Source organism: Schistocerca cancellata, chromosome 1 (assembly GCF_023864275.1).
Source record: "Schistocerca cancellata isolate TAMUIC-IGC-003103 chromosome 1, iqSchCanc2.1, whole genome shotgun sequence".
Classification (NCBI taxonomy): Eukaryota; Metazoa; Arthropoda; class Insecta; order Orthoptera; family Acrididae; genus Schistocerca; species Schistocerca cancellata.
In genome coordinates this window covers 343,554,170-343,571,292 of record NC_064626.1, presented here as the reverse complement: position 1 = coordinate 343,571,292, position 17,123 = coordinate 343,554,170, and the positions used below count along the sequence as shown (strand labels likewise).

General features: G+C 41.9%; 1 protein-coding gene across 2 annotated transcripts in view; it reads right to left on the bottom strand.

The window, feature by feature from the left end:
• Positions 1–16,402, bottom strand: part of LOC126161396 (apolipoprotein D-like) — a 39,772-nt gene extending 23,370 nt beyond the window's left edge. Inside the window, exons 1-2 of one of the 2 annotated variants that reach the window (XM_049917178.1) lie at positions 16,254–16,402; positions 1,401–1,545 (exon numbers count right to left, since the gene is read on the bottom strand). In XM_049917178.1, coding sequence (XP_049773135.1) covers positions 1,401–1,526 — 126 coding nt within the window. In that variant the 5' untranslated portion in view covers positions 1,527–1,545; positions 16,254–16,402. The remainder of the gene's footprint in view (positions 1–1,400; positions 1,546–16,253) is intronic. The other variant, XM_049917185.1, reaches the window with a different exon arrangement.
• Between the last annotated feature and the right edge of the window lie 721 nt (positions 16,403–17,123).

Sequence of the window (17,123 nt, the reverse complement as noted above, 5' to 3'; positions counted from 1 at the left end):
ATGTCACGTACCAGAAAATCGGGAACATCTTGAATCGATTCCAAAACGTCAACGCACCTGTCACTCCTCGTGTCCTATTTGTCGTGCTGGAGGTTTCTCGGAAGCAGTTTAGAGCAGAATTTTTTCATCTCAATTCATTGATCAATATCTGATGAACGGTGGTGTGACTCAAATCAACTAATGATCTGTTCATATAAGATCCCGGAACCTGTCGTCATCTGCATGAGTTATTGTAATCCAAGTACTTCCACTACGAGGTTCATCTTCCTTCTGCTAATGTCCTAAACCACGGCGACACCAGCGTCCTTGTCTCCGTACGTCTGCCGAAGTTTTGCAAAAGTCACCGTCGCACTGTATTCACTTCGGAAGCAAAATCTCTTCGCACTCCATTACTCGAAAATAGTGTCACGCATTGTCAGAAAGCACAAGAAAAACCTTCTTCACTACAAAAACGCTACGAACAACCAGCGTGACACAAACGTGTGCTCTGTGTTGGTTTTAGACAAATGTTTTAATCTATAATTTTAAAAAATGCTAATTATAAACATGGTAAGCTGAAAAAAGTCTGTAAGAGCGTTGTGTGCGAAAGCACATTCCAGGACCGAGACTCGGTGCGGTAAATAATTTTAATATGGCAAGAAGTTTCAATCATTACTGCGTCGAAATACTGCATTCACTCTGGTTACATGAACACTGCCATCACAGGTATATTTAATCCAGTTCTCAGAGCTGTATCACATGCCAAGAAGCTTCAGTCATGTATTGCATCGAAATATTTCATTCTTCATGCGTACATAAACAGCTCCAACACAGCAGGTATCTCTAATGGAGTTCCCATTGTTGTAACATATTTTTAAATTATGTAGTGTGGCGTACTAAAAAGGAGGATGATGGGTGGATATGATATAAAATACAGTTTCTTACGATTGCAGGCTTTCTTGGCCTATTTCAGCTATGAAATCTTCAGGGGTTATCAGCCGAGTGGCGTCGTCTTGCAGTCGCTACGTTTCAATGGATTGAGTATCCATCATCTTCAGGCGGAGACTTCGCCTGAAGATGATGGATACGCAATCTATTGAAACGTTGCGACTAGAAGACGACGCCACTCCTGAAGATGATGGATACGCAATCCATTGAAACGTTGCGACTAGAAGACGACGCCACTCGGCTGATAACCCCTGAAGAAGACTTCGCCTGAAGATGATAGATACGAAATCCATTGAAACGTTGCGACTAGAAGACGACGCCACTCGGCTGATAACCCGTGAAGATTTCATAACTACAGCTTCTTGTTTGAAGCGTAATGCATTTCAGGTGTCTCTTTTGTGAAGTGGATTAAGTCAGGTGGGTTGAGGTACCAACGAATAGCCATCATAGCTAGCGGAGTTATGTATACTCACAGAAGTCGTGTCGATGTTGGCCATCGCAGTGACGCTGGGGCAGGACCCAATTCCTAGTAGCTGACCCAGCGCTGGAGATGCCAGCACCATAAGTAACAGCAGTACTGGCGTTGTTCTCGACGTCATGGCCACCTACAACAAAAACCTTCAGACCAGAGGAGAGGTTATTACCCCGTATATCTATTTCAGAGTGTGACTTCACGAGAAATTAGCCACGTTGTGGTTGGTAGTGTAAGGAAAAGAAACGAAGGAATTAATAGCTACAAAGAACAAACTCCATATAAACAGGAAACAGTACTTAAACTCAGAGGTCAAAAGCGAAAGTATTAAAAAGATTTCATTATGCTCAATATTAACTATTCGTGAAGTTCCTGAACGTTGTGTCTTATCTTAATACGATGCGATTAGCGTCTCTGTGTACTGTAGCAATTCGTCTTTAGTGTATGAGTTTTATTGTGACGAACAAATTCACTTGCGTCATCTATTCCATTAAACTTATAATCTGTCTGAGACCTATAATCTTTTAAAGGCCATGGTCTTCTGATTATGTCTCATTTAAAGCATATGGACTGGACATTAGTTCTGGAATACCATTAGATTCAGACTTGAAAGGCACTAGCTATTTTCTTTTCAAATGCATTTACCCTACAGGCCTCAATTTATTGGCTTCAAATACACCTGAAGTTACGTTCTTTTCCTTCATAGCTAGCTACTGACATGTCCATAAGAATGAGAATTATTTCCTGCCTCTACATTCCTCACAAAACAAGCATCTCTCCAACTATAGTAAGATAAGTATTTAAAAAGTACCTATATTAAAATTAGTCAGTCATTTTCTATGTAAGACTGTATGAAGAACACATTAAAGTATATTGTAGACTGCGCGGTTCCCTTCGTTGTTGGACCCGAAATACCCAATGTATTGAATACTCTACATACGCCTATTCTGACGTCTTTACTCTTCCTTTTTCCTCTTCTGCACCCTGAGCTGTCGGATTAGCTACTCCGAGAGTCTACCAAATTTTGCCTAGACGTAGCAAATTTCCCTCGAGACTTCCTTATTCACATATTTTGCTAAATGCGTCTTTTGTTTTCAATTTGTAAGTCTTGTTTTTATTAGCATTTCTCTCTGAAACGTTATTTCATCAGATGCAAGATTGTTGTATTGTGCACTCAACACGCCGATGTAGTCGCTCCATAGCGCCGACCTCTGGTAGTGTAATTCATTGGATTGTTCATTTAGAGATAGAGAGCGGCGAAGCTGCAATGTAGATTTATACCATTGCTCATAATTTACATTAAATGTTTGATGTACTGTTGCCGTAGGTACTATAATTATTTTTTTTAATTTTTTCATTTCATTAATGTGTAACTGACTATACGTTTATATTTGTTTGCAAGAGTTACTGAGAAAGCTTTACATTGTGGATCGCGGTTTATACATACTTATACATACAGTACTCTTTACTCTTTACAACTACCAATGTATTAGTTGAAGTACTATCCTTGTACCTGTAGCTCACTTCTGCTTATGTAATGAATAGTGTGAGTACTGCCTCGTGTGTTCGCACACTTCTTCTGTACCCAAACTGATTTTGGCCCAGGTGACTTCCAGCACTCGTTCCACTGTGCTGTAGACACTTCATGTTAGTATTCCGCAATCACTATTTATTAAAGTAATGATTTGGTAGTACCGGCACCTTTCACACCTACTTTCTTCGATATTGAGGATTTACATTAATCCCAACGGTGTTCCAATAAGTCTGCAGAAATGTCAACTGATCCGGGTGCCATGTTTAGATTCAGGTTTCCCAATTATCTGTCAATTCTTCTCGATGTATGGCGTAACACATGTCATCTTGATAGACTTCGTCTTCCTTTTCTCCAAAGTTTGCCTTTGTAGTTCCTGCGAGAACAGAAGTCTCTGATCCAATAGTATTACGTTAATAACACATCGCACTTTAATGGAAGGGTTCTCACACTATCTCTGATATTTATGTTTTAAATCTTTATCCCATTTTTCTACAAACTGCAGGGTCTGTGTATATTTGTTCCACCTTCGAGCCGTCTTTTCTTAGCTTAGTTCTGCCTTGTCGTCCGAGATTTGGGTCATCATACAGATGCTTCACATTCGGTAACAGGTTCTTTTAATTTTCCTATCGGTGGTATCTACCTTTCGTACAGTCATGCATGATTCTATTGCTTTAAATATCTCTTCTAACCAATCGTGCTACACATATTCTGTAGGTCTCATTTTTAGCTGTCCGTAAGCTCTTTGGCCTACTTCGACGGTTGCATTCTTATGTATCCCTGACTTCGGTTCAGCTAATGTATCATGTATCATTCATGTATTTTAAATGAACTTTGTCTTTTTGCGTAGTCGTAGTTCTGTTATCTTCAGAATTTCATCTCTCAAAGCTACCCCTTCTCCTCTGCTGAATTGCTGTTGTAACCAATCATAAGAATAAAATTACGTAAGAACAAAAATATTTTTTATGTTATTCCGACTTCGAAAATTAATACGCGAGGAATTTTTACAACAAAAGATACAAAAAATAATATTAAAAGTAATAAGAATAATGTTAGTTTAAAAACAAAAAAATACTTCATGTTTTTCTTATAAGCTCTTTAGCAGTAGTATATAAGCCATAACTTGTACCTTGACGCTCTTGTCTCTTGTTTTTGCCTGTCTTGTGTATCTTGTCGCATTTGTGTGTATGAGTAATTTCCAAAGTGTGAAATATATATCTGAAATGAAGGTCGTTTCGTTCTTTCATAAAAATTATTCGCTCACATATGACCCCGAGACTTCATTTTTCGTGCTCATAGCGTGGACTAGCCATATATTGGCACATGCAATAGGAGACTGAAATCAATACGACATTTAAAGTGAAAGTTAATTAAACTTTTATTATAGAAAAAATAGGATAAAGATTTAAAACTTAAATATCGGCGGTAGTGTGAGAATTCTTTAATTAAAGTGCGATGTGTTATTAAATGGTTCAAATGGCTCTGAGCACTATAGGACTCAACTTCTGAGGTCATTAGTCCCCTAGAACTTAGAACTAGTTAAACCTAACTAACCTAAGGACATCACACACATCCATGCCCGAGGCAGGATCCGAACCTGCGACCGTAGCGGTCGCGCGGTTCCAGACTGTAGTGCCTAGAGCCGCTCGGTCACTCCGGCCGGCGATGTATTATTAACGTAAAACTATTGGATCAGAGACTTATATTCTCACAGGAAATACAACAAGAACGCTTAATCTCTCTGGTCTTACGAACTTTAATTTATTGACGTGTGGGTCCGTGTTATTTATATATTGGGAACTTTTCATAAGAAAGTGACTAATAAATAAACAAGGACAGATAAACACAGGCGCCCTTTGTTTTTTTGATGAGTTTAACCCATAACTGACACTATACTGCGATAAGAGGAGCTTATGCAACCAGCCTGGCCACGTAGAAACAGCAAGGAATAAATTACAAAAGCACAAGGTACTTTCATACTTCTTCCGTTTCAGTTAGTCGTGGCCTAATACTGCCACTGAAAGTCTCAACAATGCCTGGTTCATCCAACTTATCGAAGTTTCCTATCTTTATCCAACTTCTTCAGCTTAATATTAATATTTGTACAGATAACTGATGGTCAGAGCCGACACCTACCTTTGAAATACTTTAAAAGGACGTTTTGAAGTCTCTCTCTTACCACTTCAAAATCTGCCCAGAACCTTCCAGTGTACTTCAGTCTCTTCCACCTATGCAACGTTCTTCCATGATTCTTAAATGTTAGAAATGGTTCAACTATTTTCTATGTAAAATTCTACCAAGCGTCTTCCCCCTTCATTCTGTTGCAACCCAGAGTGCCTGGGTCGTGTTGTGTGCAGGAGGCCGGGCTTGGAGTGTGGGAGAGAGGTACAGTTTATGGGCGGAGGCATCAGTGACACAGTGGTAACTGCTACAACATTTAGCTTTCAGGCTGAGTTTAGAGAGCTATAAAGTGCCTCGGGGGGTCGTAGGGTGGCCTGGGATTAGTGCATGCTGCGGTGAAGTGCTCACGCTTCCTCAGCAAGTTGCGATGTCACAGACACAGGACAGTGCTTTGCTGGTGGCAGCGTATGTTCTGCAGTACAGTGCGGCTCACACCTCAGAGCTCTCGTAGACAGCCCGTCACATGCTCCCGTGAGGACAGTTGACTGTGTGGTCCAAGATGTCGGTTGTCGTGAAAATTAGGCCCTGGGCATCCACTATAGATCGACAAAGATCGCAGCAGGTGCTCACGACTCAGTCAGGATCTGTGCAAATGTGCCTCGCCTGGCTGGTGAGGAGATGACAGCTTGAAGATTATCTGCGATTGGCCCTCAGTGGGGAAAGGCTTGCAGCACAACACAGTACTCCCCCTCCGCGATGTCCAAGTAGGCAGAACGGCAGACCACAGCTGTGGTATGCATCAGGTCGGCTATGCCTCTGCGGTATGTCTACTTGGCGTACGACTGGCACACCGTCCCAGAGCTAGCGTTCTTGGCTGTTTGCTATCCGGATAGAAATTTTTAAAGATTAACCATGTAAAGCGAAATTTTTCTGTGGCATAACAGCTCTTTCAATCCGTCTATGTTTTCGTTCTGTTTTTCTTTGTGTTCCGTTCCAGACAAATGAATTCCAACCCGCTATCAACTAAATTTTCGTCTTCGTTATTGTACTGTATAATTTCTATCATCTCACCATACGCTCTTCAGTCTCTTCCTTGCATGCAAACCTAATAGGCACATACAGGCATACTTCAGTTGTTGTATTTAGTCGTGGCTTTGTATCTGTCTTGAATATTGAGATACGGTCACTACATTGTTTTCAATAGTGTACTCACATTCCTGTTTTCCTGTTTCATGATACTAATGCAATAGTTGAGGTCCACTTTTATCTTGATTTCTTCTAGCTTTTTCTTTAAACCTTTCTATTCACATTTTTTGTGGAATAATTTGTACCTTGTTTCAGCAACTGCACAACTAAATAATTGAGGCTTATCACAGTTTTTCTATTAATAAAAAAACGTTAATTACAGTAATACAACTGGGGTCATCCCATCCCACCACGGGACAAGCTGGCACTGCAGTTGGGGCAAGTTGCACCATAACATTCTATTAATTAATTTAGCTACGCTATTGATTAATTACTGGAAAATATTTCACTTTTAATGCTGACACAATTTTTACTACAAATTTCTACAGCATTATGACAGAAACTGTTACCATAAATTATGTTATCATTTTATAATATCAGTGTGAACGAAAAGCACATCTAAAATATTTATGTGTTCGCCTGAATAGGACCTTCACAATTCAAAAATTCATATAAAAGTCCTTTCACGTCGTTTCTCACACGTGACCGACGTGCCAGCCACTTACAATTTGTGCAATGTATATACTCATCACCAGAATTACTGTGAAAAAATGATTTAAGACACGGACATCCTCATCCTGATTTTCTTCGTAATAAAGAACCTTGTTCGGAGTGCCTATTTCCTTTCTACGCTTTATCCGAGGAGTTTTTCATGTGAGATGGAGCTTGGCGACGGCCACTTTTTTTGGAAAATAGGTTTTAACGTATTCGTATTTCTCTTCAAAGTGTTTTCTGTGAAGTCTTGTTATTTGCATTGTAATCCATATTTCGCAGGAACGTCTCTCAGTATTGCTGAAGTACTTTTTCGTTTGTTGCTGTTTCTTTTCTTGGTGCCATTTCTCAAATGGTCTGACTTCTTCAGCTAATGGGAACCATAATTAGTCATGCGATGTGATGTTTAACTTAACAAGCGCTATAACTGACAGCATAGGCCCTCCACTGTGTTTTTGAGCAGCGGAAGGGCCAACTTCAGCAAAGAAACCGAATGCATTAGAATCAGGTCTGTATGTTACGTAAGAAGACACAAAATCACTATCACTGAAAATGTACCTGTTTAACGAAGACATATCTGTCACTCTGAATCAAGCCAGTATGTTTCTAAGCATAATTGCGTTTGGTAGAGCAGTTTTAACAATGCCTGAGATGTCGTATATTGTCACTGGTCGTTCGTTTGCTGTCGCCCATGCATTGCACGCAGAGTTTACAAATTTCTTCAAAAAGCCGTAAAAAGTTCTATCTACGCGCAGTAAGCGCTGTAATTTGTCGTTGTAGAGACATGGAAAAGGCAGAAGTGTGACACCACCTTCTTTTTCCCTTTTTTTTTTTTTTTTGCAGTAATGTAATACTTCAGTATGTCAGTGGCAACTATGGTTGTCTTGTCAGTCATAAGCAAACAAGATTGGTCTTTGGAACACCAAACTCGTGATACTACACTGAAGCGCCAAAGAAACCGGTATAGGCATGCATATTCAAATACAGAGTTATGTAAACGGGCAGAATACGGTGCTGTGGTCGGAAACGCCTATATAAGGCAACTAGTGTCTGGCGCAGTTGTTAGATCTGTTACTGCTGCTACAATGGGAGGTTATTAAGACTAAGTGAATATGAACGTCCTGTTATAGTCGGCGCACGAGCGATGGGAGACAGCATCTCTGAGGTAGTGATGAAGTGAAGATTTTCCCGTATGACCATTCCACGAGTATACTCTGAGTATTAGGAATCCGAAAACACATCAAGTCTCCGCACATCGCTGCGGCCGGAAAAAGATCCTGCGTTAACGGAACCAACGACGACTGAAGAGAATCGTTCGACGAGATAGAAGTGCAACGAGTGTCAGCTTTCGAGCCATTCAACGAAACATCATCGATATGGGCTTTCGGAGCTGAAAGCCCACTTGTGTACCCCTGATGACTGCACGACACGAAGTTTTACGAATCACATGGTCCTGTCAACACCGACATTGGACTGTTGATGACTGGAAACAAGTTTCCTTGTCGGACGAGACTCGTATCAAATTTTGTCGAGCGGGTGGACGTGTACGGGTATGGAGACAAGGACTCAGCATGCCAGCAGTGGACTGTTCAAGCTGGTAGAGGCTCTGTAATGGTGTGGGGCGTGTGCAGTTCGAGTGATATGGGACCCTTTATACGTCTAGAAGCAACTCTGAGAAGTGACATACGTAAGCATCCTGTCTGATCACCTGCATCCATTCATATCCATTGTGCACTCCGACTAACTTGAGAAATTCCAGCAGGACAATGCGAGACCCTACACGTCCAGGATTTCTACAGAATTTCTCCAGGAACATTCTCCTGAGTTCCAATTGAGCATATCTTGGATGCCCTGCAACGTGCTGTTCAGAAGAGATCCTCACGCCCTCGTACTATTACATGGACAGCCCTGGTGTCAGTTCCGTCCAGCACTACTTCAGACTTTAGTCGAGTCCATGCCACGTCATGTTGCGGTACTTCTGCGTGCTCGCCTAAGGGATAGGCACCACATTTGCACACAAAGAACCTTACCTGATAAAATGTGGCTACAAGTTAATCCTAAGGGATATGAAAAATGGAAACACACTATTCACAGCTGGAATAAGACCTAAAGCCATAGTGATAAGTGACTCTCTTCCAGCAGATGTTGTCCGTACTATTTTACATAATCCCCTTCGAGCGACTATTCTATCAGTCCTTTGGACTGTAGCGATTCCTGTTTCACCTACATTGTAGATGTCATTAGGGATTGGCTCAAATCTCTGAATTTGTTGCAGTACTTATCTAAAGATTTTCTAGGAATGTTAATCTCTTTACTCACTGCCCTAAGTGATACACTCCTGGAAATTGAAATAAGAACACCGTGAATTCATTGTCCCAGGAAGGGGAAACTTTATTGACACATTCCTGGGGTCAGATACATCACATGATCACACTGACAGAACCACAGGCACATAGACACAGGCAACAGAGCATGCGCAATGTCGGCACTAGTACAGTGTATATCCACCTTTCGCAGCAATGCAGGCTGCTATTCTCCCATGGAGACGATCGTAGAGATGCTGGATGTAGTCCTGTGGAACGGCTTGCCATGCCATTTCCACCTGGCACCTCAGTTGGACCAGCGTTCGTGCTGGACGTGCAGACCGCGTGAGACGACGCTTCATCCAGTCCCAAACATGCTAAATGGGGGACAGATCCGGAGATCTTGCTGGCCAGGGTAGTTGACTTACACCTTCTAGAGCACGTTGGGTGGCACGGGATACATGCGGACGTGCATTGTCCTGTTGGAACAGCAAGTTCCCTTGCCGGTCTAGGAATGGTAGAACGATGGGTTCGATGACGGTTTGGATGTACCGTGCACTATTCAGTGTCCCCTCGACGATCACCAGTGGTGTACGGCCAGTGTAGGAGATCGCTCCCCACACCATGATGCCGGGTGTTGGCCCTGTGTGCCTCGGTCGTATGCAGTCCTGATTGTGGCGCTCACCTGCACGGCGCCAAACACGCATACGACCATCATTGGCACCAAGGCAGAAGCGACTCTCATCGCTGAAGACGACACGTCTCCATTCGTCCCTCCATTCACGCCTGTCGCGACACCACTGGAGGCGGGCTGCACGATGTTGGGGCGTGAGCGGAAGACGGCCTAACGGTGTGCGGGACCGTAGCCCAGCTTCATGGAGACGGTTGCGAATGGTCCTCGCCGATACCCCAGGAGCAACAGTGTCCCTAATTTGCTGGGAAGTGGCGGTGCGGTCCCCTACGGCACTGCGAAGGATCCTACGGTCTTGGCGTGCATCCGTGCGTCGCTGCGGTCCGGTCCCAGGTCGACGGGCACGTGCACCTTCCGCCGACCACTGGCGACAACATCGATGTACTGTGGAGACCTCACGCCCCACGTGTTGAGCAATTCGGCGGTACGTCCACCCGGCCTCCCGCATGCCCACTATACGCCCTCGTTCAAAGTCCGTCAACTGCACATACGGTTCACGTCCACGCTGTCGCGGCATGCTACCAGTGTTAAAGACTGCGATGGAGCTCCGTATGCCACGGCAAACTGGCTGACACTGACGGCGGCGGTGCGCAAATGCTGCGCAGCTAGCGCCATTCGACGGCCAACACCGCGGTTCCTGGTGTGTCCGCTGTGCCGTGCGTGTGATCATTGCTTGTACAGCCCTCTCGCAGTGTCCGGAGCAAGTATGGTGGGTCTGACACACCGGTGTCAATATGTTCTTTTTTCCATTTCCAGGAGTGTATTTCATGCTGTTTCATTTTTATCACTATTAACTTCGTAGTTGCTGCAGAAACATTGCCTCTGGGAGTTGCCTTTCTATAATTTTGAACTGTCTAGAAACAAAACGGTAGGGCGATGATTAATAGAAATATGACTGATTTCGAAGATACGCATTTATTTGATACTTGAAAATATGTGTCCCACGATGTCCCGTGACTAATAACTTCCAATTTACTTTACAATAGTTTTAGTTGAATATATGAGCACTGGCTATGGGTATTAGAAGAAAACAGAAGAAAAAAAATCAAACATCGTATAGAGTTATCGGTTTAAAATCAATTCAGGAGACAATTTACTTACGTAAGAATCAATTTGGTTATGATCTAGATGTTGATTACATTGGACCTATTGAAGATAGTAAGAGTACTTACAAAGAAACAGCGAAGCAGGTTGACCACCTCATCCGACGTGCCCCTGTTGGACTGGGTCATTATGCCCAATCACCATATTGGAATCACTTTATATCGTTTACGAAAACGTTTTAAACATGTCCGTCGTATACAGTGTCAAAATAATCGATAGTATATGAACTTTAATCGCTGTACTTATTTGTTTACTAAGGACGTTGTCTTGGCGTATACAACAAAATATCCTGAACAACCAAAATTTACTGTCACTAAGAAGAAAACACAAGACGCGTGACAGTCTTCGTTCGACAAGCTAACTGCACTGATGCGTTTGTGGAAAGATGACGGTATTGTTGTGAGCAGTCTCCTTGGTCGGTGGTGTATTCCAGCTGCAGTTGAACGAAATAATACCATTATGCCATCGTACAGTGAGACCTATGTGCCCCGGTCTGCCATAATATGATTTTGTGTTGATAATATTTGCCTCTCCTGACTTGACTTTCGCTTCCTTCTGCGATCGTACATTAGTAATTGTCGCTATATCTAACCACAAATTATCAAGCTCTCTTTTCAAGTTCTGTATGCCGCCTACACGATTAAGAACGCTAAGTTCACACCTCTATGTGTAGCACGATAAATTTTTTTTTTCTTCTGATGATCACTGCTTCGTGTGCAGTCCCCATCAGGAGAAGCGCTTGAGGCAATATTTTACCCCGAAACGTTCTGCCCAAAAGACGCTGCATAACATCGAAAAATGTAACGGCTGTAGTTAATACTCGATTTCAGCAGCGTTGCAGTAACATCACAGATATGTCAAGGTGGTTAATGTTGCAAAACCACATCGGTTAACGATACGGGTTCACGACTATTTGCCCTATAACTACTCAAAATGCTGCTACCCCTCTTCAGGAATCATGTTATCGTGGCCTCTCCGCAGATACCACTCTGGTCTGGTTGCACTTACGCTATTTTTGAAGCAATCAAGTCACCCCACTGTAACAAGATAGTTGCTTTCGACACGAGAGGGCCACGGAGGGTCTTCTTGGAGACCAGAAGAATAGTTCTGTCACTGATTTCCTCATGGTACGTCGCTTTGTCATACACATTTCTGTCCGTAATAATTATTTCAAGGTCTTGCACAGACAAATTGACACGTTAGTCACTAGTGAATACCCCTTTGTTACTACTGTAAATCGCCTTAACATAATACTGTTTCCATTTTCCCTTTCAAGTACGTACCATTCATTTCAATTTTGTTTATCGCTTTATCACTTAATACACTACTGTCCATTAAAACTGCTACACCAAGAAGAAATGCAGATGATTAAACGGATATTCATTGGACAAATATATTATACTAGAACTGACATGTGATTACATTTTCACGCAATTTGGGTGCATAGATCCTGAGAAATCAGTACCCAGAACAACCACCTCTGGGTGTAATAACGGCCTCGATACGCCTGGGCATTTAGTCAAACAGAGCTTGGATGGCGTGTTCAAGTACAGCTGCCCATGCACCTTCAACACGATACCACAGTTCACCAAGAGTAGTGACTGACGTATTGTGACGAGCCAGTTGCTCGGCCACCATTGACCAGTCATTTTCAGTTGATGAAAGATCTTGAGAATGTTCTGGCCAGGGCAGAAGTCGAACATTTTCTGTATCCAGAAAAGCCCGTACAGGACCTGCAACATTCGGTCGTGCATTATCCTGCTTAACTATAGGGTTTCGCAGGGAACGAATGTAGAGCCACTGGTCGTAACACATCTGAAATGTAACGTCCACTGTTCAAAGTGCCGTCAATGCGAACAAGAGGTGACCGAGACGTGTAACCAATGGCACCCCATACCATCACGCCGGGTAATACGCTTCCAATGTGCGTTCACCGCGATGTCGCCAAACACAGATGCGACTATTATGGTGCTGTAAACAGAACCTGGATTCATCCGAAAAAATGACGTTTTGCCATTCGTGCACCCAGGTACGTCATTGAGTACACCATCGCAGGCGCTTCTGTCTGTGATGCAGCGTCAAGGGTAACCGCAGCCATGGTGTCCGAGCTGATAGTCCATGCTGCTGCAAACGTCGTCGAACTGTTCGTGCAGATGGTTGTTGTCTTCCAAACGCCCCCTTTGTGTTGACTCAGGGATCGAGACGTGGCGGCTCGATCCGTTACAGCCATGCGGATAAGATGCCTGTCATCTCGACTGCTAGTGATACGAGGCCGTTGGGATCCAGCACGGCGTTCCGTATTACCCTCATGAACCCACCGATTACATATTCTGCTAACAGTCATTGGATCTCGACCAACGCGAGCAGCAATGTCGCGATATGATAAACCGCAATCGCGATAGGCTACAATCCGACCTTTATCAAAGTCGGAAACGTGATGGTACGCATTTCTCCTCCTTACACGAGTCATCACAACAACGCTTCACCAGGCAACGCCAGTCAACTGCTGTTTGTGTATGAGAAATCGGTTGGAAACTTTCCTCATGTCAGCACGTTGTAAGTGTAGCCGCCGGCGCCAACCTTATGTGAATGCTCTGAAAAGCTTATCATTTGCATATCACAGCATCTTCTTCTTGTCGGTTAAATTTCGCGTCTGTAGAACGTCATCTTCGTGGTGTAGCAATTTTAATGGCCAGTAGTGTATTTTCTGCTTGTAGACGGAGAAGAAGACGAAGAAGAAGGAAAAGAAGAAGAAGAAGTAATGTAGAATTCTGTTGAAGTACCAGTATCTAACAGCTTCTTAAGATATTCATCAAAATTCGTACATAAGCAAATTTCGTTATTTTGTTGTAGGTAAGAGTGTTGTGCCTGGAGTGTAGTGTACGTAGGAACATGTGATGTTTCATGGTCGGTTTTTCCATCTAATGACCGATTTTAATATCATATGAAGGTAAGTGCATCAAAGACCGCCATAAGAAGTTTCCGGCATTTTCTACTGTTTTTCGTTGTTGTGAGACATGAGGTTGTGAATTGTGCAGCATTTGTAAATACTATTAGTTGTACATATTTAAACGCTGCACAACATAGGTTTGATAGTTGTACAGATTAATTACCGTCTTTTGCGTCTGTGATGAAAGGCTTATCAAGACTAGGTGCGTTTTGCTTTATTCTAAACTATCTAGAGTGGCCAGGTAAATTTTGTTCTTTGCTTGGTTCTTGTTGTTCTTGCACGTGTGTGTTTTGGGTATTCAGGTTATACGAAATGGTGAGAAGACAGTAGTTCTTCTCAACATAGGAAAGTGAATTTTTAATGCAGTGAATGTACTGTGTGCTTAATACCCAAAACGTACACGTGGGAGAACAACAGGAATGGAGTAAACAACAAAAAAATCTGAACTCTGAAGATGCTTTAGAATAAAGTGAAATGCTTCTGGTCTTAATCTTTCATTACAGTTGGCAAAGATGTTAATAACCTATACAACTTGTTTATCTGCAACGGCGGAAAAAAGACGCCAAAAAAGAGAGAAGACAACGTATGGTGTGTTTGCTAATTTGAGGTTATTATTAACTCTTGATTTGCAAGGTTTCATGGTGAGTCAAATTCTACATATTTTTGAAGCTAGCCACGCTGTAGGGATCAGGGGGCCAGACTTGGGGTCTGGAGTGTTTGTAATATTTTGGAAGACAAATGACAACTTTTAAGTATCCATAAAAAAGTTCCAGTTCCGATACCGTTAAGAAAAAAGCGTAATACCGACTTTCAAATTATTTTCTTGAAAGAAAAACACCTGACAAAATCACATTTTTTGTTTCTATGTCGCCTGCCCTCCCTGCCTCCTCCTGTCACCATTGATCCCTGTGCAGTAGAATAATAATGTAACACACGTACTGTTGAATACGCGCCTGGTTAGGTTTTCTCGATTGTAACACTTTTAAATTTGGAGTAGAATGTTTGTTCCTAGGTACATGCTTGTGTTGACCTTGGAAAAGATTTTTACATTTGGAAAACTTCACTTTGCGGAGTAATTTTGCAGTTTTCAGAAAACGACTTCTATTAAAGTCTAGCTGGAGGCCAAAGTCTGAAAAGAGTTCCACGGCGCAACGGTAATTCACACCATACATTTGCAAATTTGGTAAATGAGATTTGCACAGTTATGAGGCAATATTACGTTTAAGTCTTACATAAAGCAACACTCTGATCATGATATAGAGATTAGATTAGATTAGATTAGTACTTGTTCCATAGATTTTGAATACGACACTTCCTAACGTGTCAGGTTAATAAAAGGTGTCTATACAAGATATTACATTACACAAAATATTACATGACACTCAATAATTTTTTTTAATTTAATTTAATTTTATTTATTTATTTATTTTTTTTTTTTTTTGTGGAGGTTGGGAAATTACCCACTTACTATATCCAAAAATTCATCTGATGAGTAGAAGGAGTTGCCAGAAATTCTTTTAATTTCCTTTTAAATGCTTTATGGCTATCTGTCAGACTTTTGATGCTATTAGGTAAGTGACCAAAGACTTTTGTGGCAGCATAATTTACCCCCTTCTGAGCCAAAGTTAGATTTAACCTTGAGTAGTGAAGATCATCCTTTCTCCTAGTGTTGTAGCCATGTACACTGCTAATACTTCTGAATTCGTTCGGATTGTTAATAACAAATTTCATAAGTGAATATATATATTGTGAAGTTACAGTGAAGATCTCTAGCTTTTTAAATAAGTGTCTGTGGGATGATCTTGGATGAGCTCCAGCAATTATTCTGATTACACGCTTTTGTGCAATGAACACTCTTTTACTCAATGATGAGTTACCCCAGAATATGTTGCCATACGAAAACAGAGAATGAAAATAGGCGTGGTAAGCTAATTTACTCAGATGTATATCGCCAAAATTTGCAATGACCCTAATAGCATAAGTACCTGAACTCAAGCGTTTCAGCAGATGCTCAGTGTGTTTTTTCCAGTTCAACCCCTTATCAATGCATACACCTAGAAATTTTGAATATTCTACCTTAGCTACCGATTTCTGATCGAAGTCTATATTTATTAATGGGGTCATTCCATTTACTGTGTGGTACTGACGATTATTTCTTTCTTTTCGTACGATAGCCCAAAAGGGAAGTGTTTGTCAGTTACTCTTCCTTCTGGATGATGTTGGAAACTGCCTGCATGGCAAACCTAAATTTACTCTTCTGACTCTTTACTTTCATCTATGACACTCGTCATCAAGCATTTCTTCGTTTACTCACGTATATAAAGGTTCATCGTCTAAATTCTAAAATGTTAGTAAAAATTGTTAGCACCAAGTAAAGAATGTAGCATGAGCGTTTAATTCAACTGAGAAGTCATTACCTTTAATTTGTGCAAGGATGTAATTGATCAGTACGCCACAACCAGCAAGCGTCTTGGGTAGAGAGGCGGTGTTGAACGCTACGATTACGCTGCGTGACTGAGCTTAGCTCGTAAATACTGCGTGCTTTTGTCCTGAAACACGCCTTCAGTGTTGGCGCTTCTTATCTTCTCTATCTCGCAGATGCTTATATGTGAAGACCTAGGTTATACTGCTGTGTACAAAGAGATAGTAAAATGAATTCCGAGAAGGGGTATTAGTGGCAATTTGACGCCCTCAAACCAAACGGGAAGTGATGCTATTCTGAAACACGTAAATAAGCATCTTATAGATTAACGCTTGTGATCCACAAAATGTCAAAGAAAGTTAGAGAATATGCTGTGCTTCGAAGAATGGTTTACGAGACGTATTGCCTACTAGCTTTCTTCTCGACTTTTCAGCCTAACATTCGTTTAACGACTTCCTGTCGCTTCACCAGCACGAACAGCGAGCATTCCCAAACGTTCACCCTCCATTGCTGGTGGCCGACTGAGGTCGAACCCGCTGCCGGAGATTGTACAGGGTGATTCCGTGATGATGTTAGAAACTCTCAGGGATGAAGGAGAATGGTAGATGTATCAATTTGAGATAAGGGAGCTATAAGCGAAAACCATTCTGATGCCTCTGACTGTGGAATACATGTGCTGTTATATGTTGTTACTAAGGTTGTAGTGTAGGCAATTCCAGAAGTGGTAGTATGGACGAAAACAAGAAAAATATGTCTCGTACAGATGGTCTCTAAATGGCATACCTTAAGAGCTGTGGACACTTGTTCACCTTCAGTAGCGCGAAACACATCTCTTCAACTACAAGATCTTTGGTTTCCATATTTT